At 36.3% G+C, this 22490-nt stretch overlaps 1 protein-coding gene across 16 annotated transcripts in view; it reads left to right on the top strand.

Annotated features, from left to right (window-relative positions):
- Positions 1-22490, top strand: part of BNC2 (basonuclin zinc finger protein 2) — a 415729-nt gene that overhangs the window by 15765 nt on the left and 377474 nt on the right. The window contains exon 1 of one of the 16 annotated variants that reach the window (XM_057313449.1): positions 9007-15861. The exons of the other annotated variants lie outside the window; for them this stretch is intronic. Coding sequence (XP_057169432.1) covers positions 15772-15861 — 90 coding nt within the window. The 5' untranslated portion in view covers positions 9007-15771. Of the gene's footprint in view, positions 1-9006; positions 15862-22490 lie in introns of those variants that run through there. 16 annotated transcript variants of the gene reach the window in all.

The raw sequence follows: 22490 nt of genomic DNA, 5'->3' as shown, positions 1-22490 counted from the left end.
AATTTCTGAATTTCCCCTCCCTGTAGCAGTGCCTGTGGTGGGAAACATTCAACGGATATTTTTTATACGTTCATTCACTCAAACACATTCTTTATCAGTTTTTATCAGGTCTTAGTTACTCTGTGGAGGGTTATTTATGGTACCTGCTGTTGCAGTTTTCTGAACTGCTTATTGGAATGGTAGTTTCTATGGTAGATGTAAACACTGCCAACAATTCTGCAAAAATATATTAGAAATTTGATTTATCTCATTCTTCTTTTGTATGTGTGTTTTATAGTGTGCATGATGTCTTAATTTAGTAGCTATGTAAGGGATATATTGTGTAATAAAAAAAATACAGACTTTGACTTGAGCCTGATCTGGACAAGCATGGTTAACTTCATTTAAAGCAAATTGTAACTCTGTAGTCAGGCTGTTTCATAGATTTTGTGCTTTTGAATGCTAATAGGGTGGTGTTACCACTGGTGAGTGTGTGTAAAATCTTTATTCAGAAAATCACTCAAGTCTAAGGTTGGGTTGAGAGTGAAACATTATATATGAAATTCAGCATATATGTGTGTATGAATATATATGCCCTGATATTCCGACCTCTAATGGAGTTTTTAACTCTCTTGAGTTAAAGTGTGCTTATGCTAGGGCCCTTTGTATCTACACTAACTTTTATGTGGAGGTATGTGAGCTAGTTTTTCCCCCTCATCTCAAATAATTTAGGCTTTTTAATGAAGCCGAACTTGGATACTTTGGTTTTCTGCGACTTCAGTTTTTTTTTAAATATCTTTATTGAGATAAAATTTACACACCATACAATTTACCCCCGTGACTAAGCTTTACATTTCCATTTTGTAATTATATGCAGTTTTGAAGACACAGGGAAATAACTGATATACCCAGACTTTTGAAGGAAGTCTAGTTAGGTATTCATTTTTAATACCTTCTTAAGTTAAATGAAGTTTTATAACATTTGAAGCCCTTGTTAATAAAATATTTGAAAGGATTCATAAACTTGAGTGAAGCTTTGACATAATTAATATACTAGTAAACTAAGGAAACTTAAAAACCATAAATAAATGGATGCAAGTAAATATTATTATTTATAAAATAATCACCTTAGTGTATCATACTTTTATGGTGCCATAGCTTAAAATGTTTTTAGAGCTGTCCATTTGACAGTGGCTTAACATTGGCTTTGGACAGGCTGTGTCTTAATTCTAAATATCTTTAGTGCTGGCAAATTTTTTATGAAATAAGTTTTGATTTTCTGAATCATCCGCACAAAAGTTAAGCCTGATGAACTTGATGGGTGGATAAATCCAGATGATTCCATTTTGGTTAAGAAAAAAAGTGACTACAATTGATTTGTCTTATATAGCTTATAAATTGGCTCTGGAAGTAGTTACAAATGAAGAATTCCAGAACTGTTTTGAACAGTTGTAGTGTTATTGGAAAAGTGCAGTGTCCTGAGGTGACAATAGAAACATATTGATTTTTTTTCCCCCTACCAGTAGTGGACTTCTTTAAATCCACAGGAACTCATTTGGCTGTATAACAGTTGGTGTGAGATTTTATGCATACGTACATGCATGCTTGTAAACATCTTTCCACCTACCGAATTTTGTTAATATTTTGTACTTTTAAGTAATTCTGCTTCGTATGGCAAGTACCTAATAAATTCTACTTCAGGGTAAATCTTGTGGAACTTCAGTAAAATTATTCTAAGTTGTGGCCTGAGAAGGCCTCTGAAGGCAAGGGATAACAAGAAAAATTTTGACTAAGATGTGAGACTGCATGAATGTTCCATAATATTAAACAGATTTATATAGAGTTCTTTGGCTACAAATTGGAGTGATTGTCACACAGCTTGTATACTTAGTGCAGCAAATCTGTGCGTGTCAGGCATAAATAAATACTAGGGACATTAGAAAGAAAGCTGGTGAAGTCCAAATTGGTGCACATAAACTTTTTATTTATTTATTTATTTTTATTTTTTATTTTTTTATTTTTATTTTTTTTTTTAAAGATTTTATTTATTTGACAGAGAGACAGCCAGCGAGAGAGGGAACACAAGCAGGCAGAGTGGGAGAAGAAGAAGCAGGCTCACAGCAGAGGAGCCTGATGTGGGGCTCGATCCCATAAAGCTGGGATCACGCCCTGAGCTGAAGGCAGACGCTTAACGACTGCGCCACCCAGGCGCCCCACACATAAACTTTTTAAGGCAGTCTTATCCGTATCTGTATGACAGGTGTCAAAGGGGAAAGTAGCTGCTCAAGGGTAATAGGATTTTCTTTCATTTTATCATTCTTGAAGATCTGGGTTTGAATTCCTATGAGTTGTGTTTCAAGGTAACACCAGTATCTTTATGATCACTTCTGGTTATCAATTAAGAAAAGTATTAGTTAATGCCTTCTTGGAAAAATCTGTGTTGGATTTCTTTTCAATTCTTCTTCTACCCTCCTCATCATAAAATGCTAATTTTGCATGGGATCTGTAGATTTTGTCGTTAAAGATAATACAAACGATTTTGAAAGTTCAGTCTATCTTGTGAAGTTGTATCCTATCTTGAAAGTTTATAGATATTTTTACAAGAATGATAGTTCAAGAAATAAAAAGGAATGGAATAAATTTAACTCCAGAAAAATTAATTCTTGATGTTTTTCTTCATTCCTTCAGGGTTCTCTGAGACTGTGGAACTTTCTGATTTGAAGGAAATTTAACACTGACTTTTGTATTGGAATTAACCTTAAGGTCAACTTTTCCTGTGTTAACTGTAATCTGCTGGGTCCTTTTAAACAAACCAAAAGTCTTGTACATAACTAGTATGTTAGGCTTCTTACAGAGTGCTGTGAGGGTAGAGAGGCTCTGGAGCAGGCTCTGTTATATGGTAGAAGGCTGTGCACTCAAAGCCTAAGTGTGTCATTTATACTGTCTTTGGAGGGACCACGTGTACTGTCTTCATGGACCATTTGGCCCATGAGATGGGATTTGTCATAATTCATTGTCACCTATTGTAAACCCTGTGGGAGTATAAGGTCTAGCTGCTTTACCTTGGATGGGTTCTGAATGTTTTTATCTTGTCCCAAGGTGGATTATTACACTTGAGAATGCATTTAATTACAAGCTTTATGTTTTCCAACACCCATTCACAAACCTCCTCTTCACTCTACCTGACTTCACTGATGGTATTTCACATGCAGATTGAGGACAGTATATGACTTGGAAGATGGAAGCTTTCCAACTTGAAGTCTACCTCCATTTTTCGATGTCCTCTCTTCCCCCCGATCTTTTGGACCTTTCTATTTAAAACCTGTGTTTCGAGGTTAATTTTCTTAGGAAAAGAAGTTTATATTTGATAACATACTAAGGAAAAAAGGCACTGCAGAGACTGAATTTTGTTGTGTTTTTACAAGTTACTGCATCATAGGTTTTATTTTATTTTTTAAAAGATTTATTTATTTGAGGGAGAGAGCACACATGCAAGCTTGGGCAGGGACAGAGGGGGAATCTCAAGCGGACTCCCCGCTGAGTGCAGAGCCTTATGCTGGATCTGTCTCATGACCCTGAGATCATGATCTGAGCCAAAATCAAGAGTTGGACGCTTAACCAACTGAGGCATCCAGGCGCCCCAGGTTTTATTTTAATAAAGTCTTTGAATCCATTCGTAAACTGAGGTCTTTCCTTAGAAAATGATACTTTAGAATATTTTTTTAAAAGATTTTATTTATTTATTTGACAGAGATAGAGACAGCCAGCGAGAGAGGGAACACAAGCAGGGGGAGTGGGAGAGGAAGAAGCAGGCTTCTAGCGGAGGAGCCTGATGTGGGGCTCGATCCCATAATGCCGGGATAGCGCCCTGAGCCGAAGACAGATGCTTAATGACTGTGCCACCCAGGCGCCCCTAGGATATTTCTTGTTACAGTCCTTTGAGATTAAACATGGTAGGAGCTTATGGAATTTCAGTTTTTTATGCATATATGTAATCTGTCTCTTCATTTTCCTGAATGTGCCCCTCATCTGAGCTTAATCACACTTTATTGTAATTAACTATTTATACGTCTCCCACACATATTGCTCTGTAGGTTATCAGGTATATTATTTTGATCTTTTCATTTTTCTGTGTTTATCAAGGAAAAAATGATCCTAAGTAGATGTTGGATTTGTTTAATAGTTTCATGTTTTAATTTTTTCCAGTATGATTGAGAAATAATTGATATACATCACTGTATAAGTTTAAGGTGTACAGTATGATGATTTGATTTACATATATTGTGATTTGACTACCATCGTAGGGTTAGTTAATATTCAGCATCTTATATAGTTACAATAAAAAGAGAAGAAAAAAATTTCTCCTGTGATGAGAACCTCTTAACAATGTTTTGATTTTTAAAGCTTTGTGCAAAGATTATGGTTTTGGCATATCTTGGTGGTATATCTCAGATAAACTCTTAATTGTTAAAGGTAAATTATATTGCCTTGTATATTCTGTTTTTAGAATTTAGTGTTTTATCCCTGCTTGAGATATTCATGATTAGAACTACCAAATTTTCTAAATGTTGATCAACATGCAGCCTTTTATTTGGGAAGGCGATTCTTTTTTTACCAAATGAACTTTATAAAGTCTACTTCCTCAATTTATAATGTAGGCACAATGAAAGCCTCAGGGTGGTTTTTTTTTCCCCCTTGAAATATCTTTAAAGAGATGTTTAAACAAATCAAAATATGCTATAACTTAAAAGAAACAATTTGATGTGGGAAGTTTAAAATTAAAATAAAATAAAACCACACACACACACACGCACACACTGCATAACCTTTCTCTGAGTCTTTGGTTTAAGTCCTCTGTCATATAATGCCAAAAACTTAGTTCTGAGCTGCGTGTGTGTTGAAACATGTATGCCTGTCCTAGTGTCATAACTAATTATATCTCTTGTATGCTTACTTCTAGTAATTGGAAAGTAGACCTACCGCAGCATACGATTTAACATTTAGTTTTATCTTCAGGACCTGCTGTAGAAATCGAATTTTCCACCATGTAGCAGCTTGACATTGTAAACAGATATTACCGTTTTAAATATATCCTCCACTTTGTATTTTGCAGAAATAGTGTACTTTGGGAGGAAAAATTTCAGGGGTTCTTCAAGGCACATGTGTTTACCAGCAGTTACACACTGAAACTGACAGTTTTGACTGAGCTATTTCATCTATGAATTGGAAATTGATGGTCTAGTGTTGTGGTAACCAAATTTTACAGGATTTCTTTTTACCCAAAGTTTGTCAAAAGATTGTAGCTTTTCTGGTGCTGTGGTCATTTAATTCTTCATGGATTGTTCTAAAATAGCATGGGCAAATTTTATGAAAATGAATCAAGTAGAATATTTGCAGACTAGCTTAAAAATCCTGTCTCGGACATGCTTGCGACTGGAGCAGCAAACAGCCTCTTCTGTGCACGAGCATGTAGGAAAGTATGTGGTCCTTGTCCATGCCTGCTGAAAGAGGGCTTTACGTCTTCAGTCTCTGAGCTGCAGCCTTGTCGCAATTAAAGTCTTAGGACTGGGAGCAGTTAATGCTGGTGATAGATTGTGGTATTTAGCGTTGTGTTGTGCTCCACGGTGATCTAGTTCTGCAGACTTACAGGATTCCAGTCAGAACTTGGGAAAGAATATGCCAAAGAATTTTTGGCAAATATATTTTTTTAAAGATTTATTTATTTATTTGACAGATATAGAGACAGCCAGCGAGAGAGGGAACACAAGCAGGGGGAGTGGGAGAGGAAGAAGCAGGCTTATAGCGGAGGAGCCTGATGTGGGGCTCGATCCCATAACGCCAGGATCACGCCCTGAGCCGAAGGCAGACGCTTTAAGCGCTGTGCCACCCAGGTGCCCCTGGCAAATATTTTTTAAAGAGAGAAATGACTTTTCTTACTAATAAGCAAGTCTTTTTGGCTTTGCTTAACGAAATAGTAAAAGGATCGTGCACTTCTGTTATTGATAAGTGTTTAAAATTTAACACCGAAAATGCTAGATTTTCTTTTATTAAGTGAAAATATTCCTTGCTTTAATGTTTCCTCCCTTTCATTCTTTCATTATAGTTAAAAATCTCAGTATTGTTTCAAGCCTACTTTATCTATTTTTATACTAAATCAGTTTTTATAAACGCTGTTGTTTCTTTCATATGGTAACTTAAGTATGCAAAGGCATTAAACTTGAATGTTTTGTGTTCTGAAATGTGAGGCTTCAATTCTTGGTATAATTTCTCTATTTTGAAAACTGAATTCCCAATGGTTTCTTTCTAATCAGTGTATCATGACCTGTTACATTAAAAAATTAGATGGCCTAAGCCATCTAACTTTTGAAGACTGGCTGTAAAAGCCATGTGTTAAATAATGAAAGTGTCTTTCTACTTTTTAAATGTTCATTCCTCTTACAGTTTTTGTGGTGTCAATCAAATTAATGCTGGTGTATTTGGCTTTAATAACTGATGACAGAAATCTGAATTTGCAGTTGATAGGCCACATAAGAGAAAGGGTAATTTAAAAAGGTCCTGGCAGTAGGAGAGAAGGTTGGTCTGCAGCCGGACTGATGGGAACACCTTCCCACTCATCAGTTGACTGTGAAATACTAGAGAGTGGAAGATGTTAAGGCTTGTCTGGGTTCTGAACCTGGGGTTTCTGCCACCTCCACAGGGTGTTTGGAAATCTCAGGAGTCGTTTTTGTTCTTCACAAATAATCAGATTGGGATGCCTCCTGCTATTTAGTGGGCCAAGGATACCTCAGTTCTGATGGCAGAATAATTTATACACAATGATGAGTTGTTCTGCCCCAAATGTTAATAATGCCTCTGCTGGGTACCACTGGATAGTTATTGATAGAAAAACTGAAAAATATTGGTCAAAATGACTCTTTTCTTCCCCAAATTCCCACCTTCTTTTTTTTCTTTTCCCCAAGGAATAAAACCTTTAATTGAAGTATACTTGACAATACAATATTACATTAGATCAGGTACATAGCTAGTGATTCAGTGTTTATTTACATTATGAAATGATCACCATAATAAGTCCATTTACTATCTGCACCATACAAAATTAATATAGTATTATTGTCTATATTCCCGTGACTGATTTATTTTATAACTGAAAGTTTGTATCTCTAGATCCCCTTCACCCATATTGCCTATTCCCCAACCCCCATCTCCTATGGCAACCATCAGTCTGTTCTCTGTATCTTTGAGTCTGGTTTTGTTTCATTTATTCATTTGTTTTTTAGATTCCACATGTGAGTAAAATCATATGGTATTTGTCTTTCTCTGGCTTATTTTATTTCATTTAAGCATAATACCCTCAGGTCCATCTGTATTGTTGCAAATGGCAAGATTTAATTCTTTTTTATGGCTGACTAATATTTCATTGTGTGTATATATCGCATCTTTCCACATTTTTTTTAAATCTATCTATTGATAGACACTCAGGGTGCTCCTTTATCTTAGCTATCATAACTAATGCTGCAATAAACATAAAGGTGCAGATATCTTTTCAAGTTAGTGTTTATTTTTCATTGGATAAATACTTGGAAGTGGAATTGTTGGATCCTATGATAGTCCTATTTTTAATTATTTAAGGAACCTGTATACAGTTTTCCACTGTGGCTGCACCAGTTTGCATTTCCACTGACAGTGCATGGGGGTTCCCATTTCTCCACATCCTCACCAACATTCTTTATTTCTTGTTTTTGTTTTATTATAGCCATTCTGACAGGTATGAAATGATATCCAATTGTGGTTTTGATTTGCACTTCCCTGAAGAGTAGTGATGTTGAGCATCTTTTCGTGTGTCCGTTGGCTATCTGTGTGTCCTATTTGGAAAAATGTTTCAAATTTCTCCCCATTTTTAACCAGATTATTTGCTTTTTGGATATTGAGTTGGAGGAGTTCTGTATATATTTTGCATATTAGCCCCTTGTCAGATACATGGTTTGCAAATATATTCTACCATTCGGTAGGTTGCCTTTCGTTTTGTTGATGGTTTCCTTCACTGTGCAGAAGGTTTTGGTTTGATGTAATCCCATTTGTTTATTTTTACTTATGTTGCCCTTGCTTGTGGAGTCAGGTCGAAAAAAATACAGCTAAGACCTATGTCAGAGAGGTTCTTTTTTTTTTTTTTTTTTTTTTTAAGATTTCATTTATTTATTTGACACAGAGAGAGAGAGCCAGAGAGCACAAAAGGGGGAATGGCAGAGGGAGGAGGAGAAACAGCTCCTCAGCAGGGAGGCCGATGTGGGACTCTGTCCCAGGACCCCAGGATCATGACTGGAGCCAAAGACAGACACTTAGCTGACTGAGCCACCCAGGCACCCTCAGCCTATGATTTCTTCTAGGAGTTTTATAGTTTCAGATCTGACATTTAAGTCTTTAATCCATTTTGAGTTTATTTTTTGCATATGGTGTAGGGTAGAGATACAGTTTCATTCTTTTGTATGTAGCTGTCCCGTTTTCCTAGCACCACTTATTAAAGAACCTCTTTTCCCCATTGTATATTCTTTTCTTCTTTGTTGTAGATTGACCATATATGTGTGGGTTTATTTCTGGACTCGCGGTTCTGTTGTTTTGATTTGTGTGTCTGTTCTTGTGCCAGCACCATACTGTTTAGATGACTGTAGGTTTGTAATATAGTTTGAAGTCAGAGAGCATGATATATCCAACTTTGTTCTTCTTTCTCAAGATTGCTTTGGCTATTTGAAATCTTTCATTGGTTTCATACGAATTTGAAGATTTATTCTGGTTCTATGAAAAATGCCATTGGTATTTCATAGGAATTGCATTGAATCTGTGGATTGGGTGGTCTGGACATTTTAACAATATTCTTTTGTTCCATGATCATGGTATATCTTTCCATTTATTTGTGTCTTCTTCAATTTCATCAGAGTCTTACAGTTTTCAGAGTATAGCTCTTTTACCTCCTTGGTTAGATTTATTTCTAGTTATTTTATTCTTTCTAATGTAGTTGTCAGTGGGATTTTCTTTTTTCTTTTCCTTCCTTCTCTTTTTGAATGAGATTTTCTTAATTTCTCTTTCTGGGGTGCCTGGGTGGCTCAGTCAGTTAAGTGTCTGCCTTTGGCTCAGGTCATGATCCCAGGGTCCTGGGATTGAGCCCTGCCTCGGGCTCCCTGCTCATTGGGAAGCCTGCTTCTCCCTCTCCTCCCCCTGCTTGTGCTCTCTCTCTGTCAAAAAAAAAAAAAAATCTTGGGGCGCCTGGGTGGCACAGCGGTTAAGCGTCTGCCTTCGGCTCAGGGCGTGATCCCAGCGTTATGGGATCGAGCCCCACATCAGGCCCCTCTGCTATGAGCCTGCTTCTTCCTCTCCCACTTCCCCTGCTTGTGTTCCCTCTCTCGCTGGCTGTCTCTATCTCTGTCAAATAAATAAATAAAAAATCTTTAAAAAAAAAAAATCTTAAAAAAATTTTTTTTCTGATAGCTTGTTATTAGTCTATAGAAATGTAACAGATTTCTGGATATTAATTTTACTTGGACTTTACTGAATTCATTTATTAGTTCTAACAGTTTTTTGGCAGAGTCCTTAGGGTGTTCTATAAATAGTATCATGACATCTGCAAATAGTGACGGTTTTACTTCTTCCTTTCCAATTTGGATGCCTTGTATTTCTTTTTCTTGCCTAATTTCTGTAGCTAGGACTGCCAGTACTGTGTTGAATAAGAGTGGTGACTTGGGTACCCTTGCCTTTTTTCTGATCTTAGAGGAAAAGTTTTTAGCTTTTCACTCTTGAGTTTGATGTTAGCTGTGGGTTTGTCATGCATGACTTTTATTATGTTGAGGTATGTTCCTCCGTACCTACTTTGTTGAGAGTTTTTACCTTTAAATGAGTGTTGACTTTTCTCAGATGTTTGGTTTTTTGTTTTTTGTTTTTTTGCATCTTTTGAGAAGATCCTATTATTTTTGTCCTTTGTTGTATCAATGTGGTATATCACATTGATTTGCGGATGTTGAACCATCTTGTATCTCTGGAGTAAATCCCACTTGATCATGGTATGTGATCCTTTTAATGTATTGTTGAGTTTGATTTGCTAATATCTTACTGTGGATTTTTGCATTTATGTGCAATAGGGATATTGGCATGTAATTTTCTTTACTTATGCTGTCCTTGTCTGGTTTTGGTATCATGGTAATGCTGGCCTCATAAAATGAGTTTGGCAGTGTTGCCTTCTCTTCAACTTTTTCGAATATTTAGAGAATGTTAGATATTACATCTTTGAATGTTTGGTAGAATTCACAAGTGAAGCTATCTGGCCCTGGACTTTTGTCTGTTAGGAGGTTTTCGCTTACTGATTCAATCTCATTACTTGTAAGCACTCTATTCAGATTTTTATTTCTTAATGATTCAGTAGATTTTGTGTTTTTAGGAATTTATCCCCGTTTCTTCTAGGTTGTCCAATTTTTTGGCATGTAATTGTTTTTAGTAGTCTCTAATGATCCATTGTATTTCTATGGTATTTCAGTTGTGACATGTCTTTCATTTCTGATTTTACTTATTTTAACCCTTTCTCTCTCTCTTTTTTTTTTAGACGAATCTGGTTAAAAGTTCATCAATTTGTTTATCTTTTCAAAGAACCAGTTCTTAGTTCAATTGGTCTTTTTTAATGTGCTTGGGTTTTTGTTTTTGGTCTCTATTTCATTTATTTTCACTGTGATCTTTATTATTTCCTTCCTTTTACCAACTTTGTACTACATCTGTTCTTGTTCTAGCTCTTTTAGTTGTAAAGTGAGATTTTTTATTTGAGATTTTTCTTATTTCTTGAGATAGGCCTGTATTGCTATGAACTTTCCTCTTAGAACTGCCTTTGCTGTGTCCCATAGATTTTAGAATGTTGTGTTTCCCTTTTTTTTTTTTTGTCTTAAGGAGTTTTTTTATTTAGCCTTTGATATTTTTGTTGACCCATTAGTTATTTAGTAGCATGTTATGTGGCCTCCATGTGTTTATGGTTTTTGTTTTTGTTTTTTTATTTTCTTCTTGTAATTGATTTCTGGTTTTATACCACTGTGGTCAGAAAAAATGCTTGATATGATTTCAGTCTGCTTAAATTTATTGAAACTTGTTTTGTGGCCTAACATGATCTATTCTGGAGAATGTTCTATGTGCACTTGAAAAGAATATGAGTTCTGCTGTTTTGGATAGACTATTCTGTAAGTATCTATTAAGTCCATCTAGTCTAATGTATTGTATAAGGCCAGTGTTCCCTTATGTTGCTTTTCTGTCTAAATGATCCTATTCATTGATATAGTGTGGTATTAAAGTCTTATACTATTGTATTGCTGTCAATTTCTTCCTTTATTCCTGTATATATTTGTTTTATATATTTAGGTGCTCCTATGTTGGGTGCATAATAATTATCAGTGTTATATCTTTTTGTTGGATTGAACTTATCATTAGTAATGCCTTTCTTTGTCTTTTGTTAACATCTTTGTTTTAAAGTCTATTTTGTCCAATTTAAGTATTACTACCCCTTGTTTCTTTTTGTTTCCATTTGCATGGAATATCTTTTTCTGTTCCTTCATTTTCAGTTTGTATGAGTATTTAGATCTGAAGTGAGTCTCTTAGGCTGCATGTGGTTGGGTCCTGTTTTTGTTTTTTTTAAGCACTTAGCTACCCTATGTCTTTTTGACTGGGGAATTTAATCCATTTATGTTTAAAGTAATTGTTGATAAGTATATACTTATTGGCATTTTGTTTATTGTTTTCTGATGTAGTACTTCTCTTTTTCTTCTCTTGCTCTCTTCTTTTGTGGTTTGATGACTTCCTTTAGTGTTATATTAGTTTTCTTCATTTTTTGTGTATCTGTTACAGATTTTTGACTTATGGTTACTATGAGGTTCATGCGTAATAAACAGTATTTATAGGGCAGTTATTTTAAATTAATAATCACTTAAATTTGACCACATTCTAAAAGCATGACATTTTTAAACACCTTCACATTTTGTTTTTGTCATATTTTACATCCTTTTACTTTGTGTATCTCTTAATTATTGTAGTTATAGTTGATTTTACTCCTTTTGTCTTTTGCCCTTCATGCTAGCTTTATGAGTGGTTGATCTACTACCTTTATTTATATATGTGTGTGTGTGTGTGTGTGTGTGTGTATAAATAAATATATATTTGCTTTTGCCTGTTTCTGTTTTTTTTTTTTTTTGAAGTATATAGTTTATTGTAACTAAACAAGTGGAACCTCAAATTCCAGTTCTTAATGTTCTTGAGTAAATGTGATTTGTAAGGGTATATGGATACATTGTATACTTGGTGTATTAAGAGTGTTTAGTCATGGGCCCCCAGGTCAAATGCAGATATACCCATTTATGCAAATACCCATGATATGGTTTATCAATATTTGGCAAATTAGCACATTATAAGTTAAACTCACATCTCTAATGTTTTTATAATAAAAAATTTGTGAGAAATTTCTAAACTATTAAAGGATTTTTCTTTTTCTTTTTTAAAGATTTATTTATTTTAGAGAGCAAGAGAGAGCTAGAGTGTGAGGGGTGGGAGGGGCAGAAGAAGAGAGAGAATCTCAAGCAGACACCCTGCTGAGCATGGAACCTGACATGGGGCTTGATCCCACAACCCTGAGACCATGAGCTGAGCCAAAATCGAGAGTCTGGTGCTTCACTGACTGAGCCACCCAGGTGCCCCAGGACTTTTAAAAAACAAAAACAAAACGAAACAAACCCTTCAGTATAAATAAAAACAATTTAATAAAAACAAAAATAGTTTTACTTACTCATTGCTTTCCAATCAGTTCTGAGATTTCAACTGAAAAAAGAAATTCTAGCATAAGGTCCCATTTTTGAAAAATATTCAATTGGCAATCCTTGTTTGGTTGACAACATAGTATCTAGTCTTAACTCTTCTACTTCCACACACATTCATCATCATGTGTCAACCTTTAAGAAGGTGAGACATAGGGGCACCTGGATGGCTCAGTTGGTTAAGTGTCTGCCTTGGGCTCAGTCATGATCACAGGGTCCTGGAATGGAGTCCTGCTTAGGTTCCCTGCTCACTGGGGAGCCTGCTTCTCCCTCTCTCTCTGCCTGCCACTCCCCCTGCTTGTGCTCTCTCTTTCCCTCTCTGTCAAATAAATAAATAAAATCTTAAAAAGAAAAGTTCAGACATATTTAACAAAACCTATTTAGTTGGTAGTAGAGTTTTCATTTATAAAAAAGCAGCTTACGTGTGTATTACTATTACAGCTTTAGAGTGGCCATAAGTAACATCTCAATACAATCATTGGACAAACAATAGTAAAACAGCTTTTTTTGGTGTTGTAACAATGTTAGTTTTGGAGTTGAAGAGGCTTGCATTTGAATACTGATAACTCTATTAACCAAAGCAGAATCTTGTGTGAATTCTTTTACCTGTCTATTTCTTTATACTTGTGGTAAAAAACACATAAAAGTTACCCTCTTGACCATTTTAAGTGTAGATGTCAGTAGTGTTAAGTATATTCACATTATTGTGCATTAAAAAAATGTTTAAGATTTATTTATTTTAGAGCAGGGGGAGGGGCAGAGGGAGAGAGAGAATCTTCAGCAGACTCCCCACTGAACATGGGCTCGATTTCACCACCCTGAGATCATGACCTGATCAGATGCTTAACCCACTGAGCCACCCAGGTGCTGCCCCCCCCAATTTTTTTTGTAATAATTTCCAGCTTACAGAAAAGTTGGAAAATAGTAACGGATTCCCATTACCTATACCATATACCTAGATTCCCAAATGTTGACATTTACCATGACAGTGTAACTTATTTTAATTGAGATATAATTCACATACCATTAAATTCACTATTTTAGAGTGTACGATCGGTGGTTTTTAGTTATACGCACAAGGTTGTGCAACCATCACCACTATTTAATTCTAGAACATTTTCATCACTCCAGAAGAAATCCTGTGCCCAATAGTGGTAAGTCCCTGTTCACTCTCCTGCCTAGCCCCCTTGGCATCTTTAATTTTTTGAACCACTCTTCTCTCTTTTATGACATAGGCATATAGTACTATTGATACTGAAGTATTTTGAAATAACATGTGAAAATACCTAGCACGGTGTCTAATGCAAGTGCTGAAAGCCCATTTAGTTTCTTTCCCCTTATCACAGGAACAGATAATATCACAGGAACAGATAATATCATACTTATATCTACATGAATTATTTTGGAAACTGTGATGCCAGTGAGAGAAACCGTTTCTAAGTGAGAATTCTCTTACTAATCAGACCAAAAATTCACAAGATATTCAAAAACATAATGGAGGTAATTATGTTAAAATAGTTAATGTAAGGTAAAAAAAGGCTGTGAAACTCCAAAAAACATGTGTGTAATGTTTTACAGAGATAGGCTAGGAAAATACATCTTTTGCAATAGGTGCCCATCATGCATGCTTATCTTCATTGATTAATCTTTTACTTTGAAGTTTTATTTTTTTGACACATTTTATGTCTCCATTGTTTAAACATTTTAAAACTTTGTATGTTTAACTTTATAACAAAGCATGGTAAATAGCGCAGTGTGGTAAAACCAGTCAAGGATCGTAAGGGTTCCATTGTTATCTTAAATGACAGACACATATACCTCATGACATGGATTTGATTAAGCTTTGATGATATGATGGTTTGATTGTGGACATACTGTTTAGCCAAGATGTCTGCATTTTGAGGAATAATTAGTTATGGTTCTGATTGCTTTACCACAAATGTTGCAAACGTTCTAAATATTTATAGTGTAGTAGGAAGCAGCATAGGTAGCACACGGATAGAGAGCTCGTGAGTCAGAAAGGCCTGAGTTTGAATCCCAACTGCGCTGTGGGAAGTTTGACAGGGACAATTTCTGGAAGCCTCAATTTCCTCATTTATAAACTTGAAGGATAATAACCTTCGGTGCTGCATGGGGGTTGGAATTGAGGATTAAATTAGACATAGTGTGGAACAGGACCAGCACAGTGCTTGACATAAAATAAAAACTTTAAAATGACGGGTGTCATTTAGATTTCCTTATATGCTGCTCACAGAAAGGACTCTGTGGTACTTTGATACTAATTTACATGACCTCTGTTATTTGTCTAGAACAGTGCATATTAGGTTATTTCTTCTTACGAAGTAGAGAACTACAGTTTTTTTCAAACGTAAAATCTGAAGAGCAACAAAAATATTAATTACCTTAGTTTGTGGTCACAGTGGTGGGACCGGAGGGATTATTTCAACCAAAAAAACCATTTAAAAAAATGTAATACTATTTAAAGTTAGAAATTGTTCAATTTGAGAATATACATTTATGTGGTAACCCTTCTGTGATGAGCACTCTTAGACTTATTTTATAATAAACTGCTGAATTAAATGTGATCGAAATGCTCTTTTGATATCAGATTCATAAACATGATTATATACGGTTTTTGTGGCTGGCAGTGGGCGTAGGATTACCAGTTTTTCCCGGTCACTCAACCGGGCAATTCTTTTTTACTTTCAGTATGTCTTATTGTCTAAGTTCTTCGAGCCTTAGCAACAAAACTACATAATAATTGTCACAAATCTGCCTGTTTGGACACTGCATTATTTTGCCATCATGACATTAAGGGAAAAACACTTTCTGTAATAGGGTGAATACTTCTGAGCAGAAACAAAGGTCAAGATGTAGAATGAACTTTTGAATGACAGCTAATGTTAGCATGGCTTAAAGGGGAGATGCCAGGTCAACTATGGGTATTCATTAGCTTCATGGATATGAAATGACAGTCTTTTTCCCCTTTTATGCCAGGGATGCTGAATTTTCTAAAAGCAAAAGGGAGAGGAGCTTATGTGGCTGCCAAAATGAGATGGTAAGAAATTAAATAATCAGAACACAAAGGAATCAAGGAATTAGTATCAGTTAGGGTGTGTATGATAAACATTCCAGATAGGCACTGTGGTATACGGTCTGTTTTTTCTCTAACCTAGATTCTGTCACTGTCTAGCTGTTTGATCTTTGTAACTTCTTTGGTACTTCTTCAGAGCTCCTTATCTGAAGAGCAGACAAAATGAAGAATGGAAAACAGGTTTCAGCCCTCCTGCAATATCGATAGATTAGTAATGGCTACTTGAGAAGAATTCTGAGATTGTGCCTTGGGTCACTGGGAAGAAGTTGAGCAGTTGCCGGTGACTGTCACAGGGGTGGTGGTGGGCGTGTGTGCTTGCAAGGATACGTGTTTGTAGGTACATGCACCATATTTGAGAAATCATATTTAACGATCCCTTTCAATTCAAATTTATGTCAGAGATTACATTTTTCTTAGCAGTAGGGGTGAGACAGTCTTCTTTTAATCAGCCTTTGTATTTCTGCCTGAAAGCTAGTGTACTTCTACTTTTGGGAGAGAATCATAGGCCGTAGAGCTAGCTGCCTAAAAGACATATAGGGATGGCATCTATCAAGGAATGAAGTGGCTGTTGCCAGAACTGAAGAGTGCACAGTGTGCTTTAAATAGACGCACCTGGGGAGGAGGGTGCCTGAGGTGCACCTCGCTGGCTCAGTCTGTGGAGCATGCAACTCTTGATCTCGGAGTTGTGAGTTCGAGTCCCACATTGGTGTAGACATCGCTTAAAAAAATCTCACCTGGTATTCCCTTCTAACCTGAAGATCTGAATGAATCAAACCGAATAGGTCCCTTCATAAAAGTAAGCCTTCAAATGAACCATAGTTAAATTTTTTTTTTTTTTTTGATATAGAGCACTTATCTGTTCTGGGATAACTTTCAAAGCTAAGTAGTATTTTGGGTTGTTTTTAGTACCACATAGAAGGAAAGCATGTAAGAAAATCCGTGATGGCATGTAATTCTTGCCATTTTGATATACAGCATAGTATAAACGGCATTAAAAGGTGCGGAATCCTTAGCCACTAGTGCAAGTTACGATTGGCTCAGCAGTGTTGAAAGCAGTAAGATTGCTTTCAGGTATATAAAGATACAAACTATTGAGGAATTATTGGTTGATTTTAAGAATTCTTAACTTTCTAATATTTTTTGTTATCTAAGAAAATTATCCAGAGTTATTATAGACTTAATGTACTGTATTAGAAACTGTATAATTTAATGACTTTTATGTATTAGGCCTTTTTTTTTTTTAAAGATTTTATTTGAGAGAGAGAGAGAGAGCACGAGCGGAGAGAGGGACAGAGGGAGAGGAAGAAGCAGACTCCTTGTTGAGCGGAGAGCTACACGCAGGGCTCGATCCCAGGACCCCGAGATCATGACCAGAGCTGAAGGCAGATGCTTAACAGACTGAGCCCCCAGGTGCCTCTGTATTAGGCCTTTATATAAGGAAGGGCCTATGTAAGAACTAACTCGTTAGCTCACCTCATTGACCAACAAAATAAGTAGTTTTCCTTCATGTGTATTCCTTAAGATATTGAATGTAGCATACATGCTTGTGGCACACAAAGGCCATACGTTGCCTTTTTAAATTTCTTTGAATCTGTCTTAGCCGCTATTAAGATTGTCCAAGGGCACAATTCATGTTTATTTATGTTCGAGTCACCAAACCTTACGTAAACCTGGCATACAGTAATTCCAGAAACGTTGAATCAGCAGCTGATTTTACCTAAGAGTAACAGTGAGCTACCAGGTGAAGATCATGTCTAAATTGGGGAATCTGAAAATATACTGGATTTTTCATCCTGTAATTCATAGAGGCTAGTGTGTATGTTCTGTTGTGATCAGTTTTTATAGAGAAATCTACAGAACCTGGAAAGTGAGTGGTAACAGCTTGAATTCCTTTGCTTCAAGTTTTTCCTGCCAAAGTCTATCTAGACTTTAAATCTGTCAGTCAAGATCTGTGCATGAAAAAACTTCCAAAGAAACATTTTTTGTTTAAAAGTAAATGGTAAATTGAAATTCGTGTACAGAGTAATATAGTGTTAATATGTCTTATGTAAGTAGATGTAAGTAAGCATCTGGTAGCGTGAGCCATCAGACTTTCACAGCTGCAAAGGACAGTAGTGGATCTAGTTAGAGTTTGACATCTGAATGATCCGGTTGCCTTCCATTTTTGGTGTTTTTACACCACAGATCATAAGATATAGAAAGCAGAACAAACGCTAGAGAATGGGTGCTCCGAGCTTTTTAAATGTTGGAGCACAGTGTGATGGTAGTGGAAAACAGTGTCTTGAGAGTCCTAGGATCAGGCTAGTTGTGGCTCTGATGTTCTGGTTCCTCATCTTTCAAGTGCCGTAAGCATCCCTGTCTTGTATATCTTAGGTCAGTATGACAATATGTCTGAAAGTATTTTAAAGACTGTAGTTCTGAGGTTTCATTTAATAATTCGAGGACCTCCTTTATGCCAGGTATTGCTTTTGGAGCTGGAGATAATTCCCTAAGGACTTTGCAGTCTGATGGAATTCTGGGTTTTAAAGACTGTGTTTCATGGTGTTTCAGTTTTATCCTACTGAGATATTTGCTCTGGGTTAAGAATGTGAAAAGAGGGGCGCCTGGGTGGCTTAGTCGTTAAGCGTTTGCCTTTGGCTCAGGGCGTGATCCCAGGGTTCTGGGATCGAGCCCCGCATCAGGCCCCCTGCTCTGCTGGGAGCCTGCTTCTTCCTCTCCCATTTCCCCTGCTTGTGTTCCCTCTCTTGCTGGCTGTCTCTCTGTCAAATAAATAAATAAATTCTTTAAAAAAAAAAAAAAGTGAAAAGAAAGGAAAAATTTGAAAATGTTTTGTTACTTTTCTATCTCTATGCCTTATACAAACTTGACTCTTAGAATTTGCCTATGTAATCCCCCACATCATGTAGGAGGGATTTTATGGTATGATGAATTTTCTTTTGGCAAAGCCAAAATATTCTAGCGTATGTTGAACCAGGTATATAAGTTGACTTTTAGACATGTAGTTGTCATTATTAATATAAGTGGCTTGTTGTCACTTGAAATGCTGTGACTAGCCCAAGGGTCGTTTCTGAATAAGCAGAGAAGTTTAATTTGAATGTATGTATCAGGGTTGACTCTTCTACCAAAAACTGAAGAAAATCATCATTTTTACTTAATGGGATTTGTTAGTTCTAGTCTTTTTAGCAATTTCACTTGAAAAGTTGATTAGCAACATGTCCTCTTTTCATTCCTGATGGTGAGGGCTCATTTAAGGACCTGGGAGAAATTAGGGTTGATGGCTGTAGGGTTCAACTTAATAAAAAAAAAAAAATAATAAGGGAGACATTAAATTATATTCTTGAATTGTTTTTCTAGATTTTTTTTTTTTTCCTGGAAGGAATGGTTTAGCAAAAGTTTTAAAAATCAAGGTAAACTAGAGATTGGGTCACATTCATGGCCACATTATTGTTTGGGGATCTATTTCATCTGCATATACACCTTAGAGTTTTCAAGACTATACCACTGATGGCCCACTTTATATATGGCTTCAATTGAGTACATAAATAGTAATCATTGACTAAAACTTAAAAAAAAAAAAAAAAGACCTCTATTCCTTTGTCTAAATCAGAACAAATTGTTTTTGAAAGCAGAGCCATGAGGATACCTTGAGTGACCACAGACCTGGCCCAGAATGGAAAGGAAATTATGGAAAGGAGGGAGCCATGCCTTTGGTCCCCCCAAATCCTAGTCTGGGAACCATTAGCAGGACCATCTTGCTGTGCAGCACATTCGTAGCATTAGAGGCAATTTCTAAAACTGTTAAAACCAATCCCTGTAGGGTTTTAGAGATTAAACTCACCACCCTGTGTTATAACCAGATGAAAATAATTATGTACTCCAGCTTGCTGCTAAGTGGGGTGAAATGGATTTCTAGTGCCAGGATTCTTAACTAGGTGAGATGGGTGCTGCCTTTTACTAAAGGCTCCCTGCAGTTAAAAGCTTTATCCTATTAGAGCAAGTCTCAAAACTGGTAAGACTGGGAAAAAACAATACAACTTTAGACACCAGTTCTTTTAAGACCTCTTCTAACTTAAATCCGTGTTTCTTGGCAAGAGACGTAAATCTCACATTTAAAATATATCAGAACTTTGCCTTGCACATACTAGTTTTTTGCTAACTAGATGTTAAGTGAAAAGTTTTTATAAGCACAAAGGCAGTGCAGACTCATATTGCCTCTAAAATAAGGATAATAATAAGACTTACTTCATGGATTTGTGGTGGTGAGGATTGAATGTTGCTAATGTAAAGAACTTAAAAACATGCTTGACACAGAAAAATCAATCTGTTGCTGATTGAAATATTAAACAGTTTTTAATGCCGTGTGGAAAAAGTAGGCAGTGTTTGCTATTGTTATTATATGAAGTTGCTGCCGCTAACATTTCATCTGCGTGAATTGTGTCTCCATTTGTGTAGAAGGACACTGCTGATTGTTGCACACACATCGTACTCAGTTCTCCTTTTCAACAGTGGCATAGAATTTGTGATGACTAGTGAAGGAAGCCATTACCACCCATTGACTAGACTTTTCTTAAGTACTCGTTGGTATACATGACTGACTTTGTCCCAGTGAACATTGACTTCTATAAAAGAATATTAACCACCATTCATAGGTGAGAACGCCAAAGATGTATTATCCATTTTAGAATAAACTTTTCACTTAAAAAAGAAATCAAAGCTAACAAAAGGGGATGGGGGCATCCATTCTATATTGTAGTATCTTTTTATTAATTCATTAATATAAAAATTCTTTGCTGGGTGCTTAATATATAGAGAAAGCAGATACTGTACTAAGCTCTAAGGAGTCAATGATAGGGAAAGAAGAGTTATACTATCTTACTCTTACGGTGTTTACATATGGATAGGGAGACTTATTTAGATAATCAGGCAAAATTGTAAAATGGTAAATGTGGTACATATTAGGAATATAAATGTTGGCTTTCAGATATATGTCTTTTGAATCTTCTAAAGAAAGTATCACTGTGGGGCACCTGGGTGGCTCAGTTGGTTAAACGTCTACCTTTAGCTAAGGTCATGATCTCAGGGTCCTGGGTTCGAGCCCCACATCGGACTCCCTGCTCAGTGGGGAGTCTGCTTCTCCCTCTCCCTCTGCCTGCCACTCCCCCTGCTTGTGAGTGTGCTGTGCTCTCTCTCTCTCTCTCAAATAAATGAATAAAATCTTCAAAAAAGAAGGAAAGAAAGTATCATTGTTTTTCTCCTCTCACAAAAGAGAAAATGGTCCTAGAGAAGATACTGTACTTGGCCTAAGGTCAGACAGTTGGTAAGTAGCAGTCTGACTCTAGTCTGGTTCTAAGCCTTGTGTCTTTTTTGTCCTTCTGCAGCTGCCACTTATTACAACCAACATGAAGAAAGAAGGAATAAAGTGGCAACAGTTTATAAAAGTATTGATCTATTTTTGGAGTGTTTGAAATAAATGAACATTTGCCCTAACAAGCAGACTTGGGGATTTACAAATTTATAACACTGAATCCTTTATTAATACAGTTTAACTCAAGAGTGGAAGTTAAAATACTAAATATCAGAATTATTTTGCTTTAGGGGACTTTTGAAATTGGCCCATGACAGTCAAACTTTTTTTTGAGATTTGGAATCCCTCCCTGCTTTTCCAAATGGAATATTTCTCAGAACCCTAAATATAAAGAAACAGACACCAAATGTAGTTAGTGGAGTCAGGGCAGATTTTCCTGAAGAAAATCTTTTGAACTAAGATCTGAAGGATGAAGAGAAATTAGTTGGGGTTTGGGTTTTGTTTTTTTTGTTTTTTCGTTTTTTGTTTTTTGAGGTTAAGTCAAAGGGTGCTGAGTGTTGCACAAAGACCAATGCCCTGAGATCAGAGGGAGCTTGGGACATTGGAAGTGTGGACAGAAAGCTATTGTAGCTGGTGTGGAAAGAGTAGAGCCATGGAGAAGAGGGGCTTGTAGGCCATGGTAAGGCCCTTAGTCATTATTCTAAGTGAAATGGGAAGCTGTTGAAGGTTTTAAGCAGGGTTTCAGTCCACATCTTTTTTTGAAGGTTTAGCTCTGGCACTTGTCAGTCCTTTTGAGGTGATCCTCTTTCTGGAGCTGGGGACCTTATCCCATGTGTAGTAGTAATGATTCTTTACAGCAAGCAGCCAAATAACGAGCAATTCCCTGTATGTTAGGGTCTCGTGATGGGCCTGCAAGGACAGTAATATTGAAAAACAGAGAAAAAAATTGCTCTTTGCCCTTAGTAAACTATGGATAGAGGAACAATAAAAGAATATAGTCAACTATTACTACTCTGGGGGTAATGACCCACAGATCTCTGGCTTCTCAGTCCAGCTTTTTTCTCTTCCCTCTTGGCATTTAATTGCTTGGGAGCACCTGTTCCAAGAAGTGGAATAAGAGTGGAGTTCAAACTCAAAATGGATATTTTATATTTTAACAATTATAGTAAAATGCTTATAGGGACAGAAGGTTGAAATTGTCCAGGAGAATATTCTTTGGATTTCTTTGTTAATGTTGTCTTTCATCTTTAGGTGGAGCTTCTAAGAAGAATTCATCATCTGGGGAATT

This window comes from Ursus arctos, unplaced genomic scaffold (assembly GCF_023065955.2).
Source record: "Ursus arctos isolate Adak ecotype North America unplaced genomic scaffold, UrsArc2.0 scaffold_18, whole genome shotgun sequence".
Lineage (NCBI taxonomy): Eukaryota > Metazoa > Chordata > Mammalia > Carnivora > Ursidae > Ursus > Ursus arctos.
The sequence above is the reverse complement of the archived record's forward strand: the minus strand, read 5'-3'. Positions and strand labels throughout refer to the sequence as shown.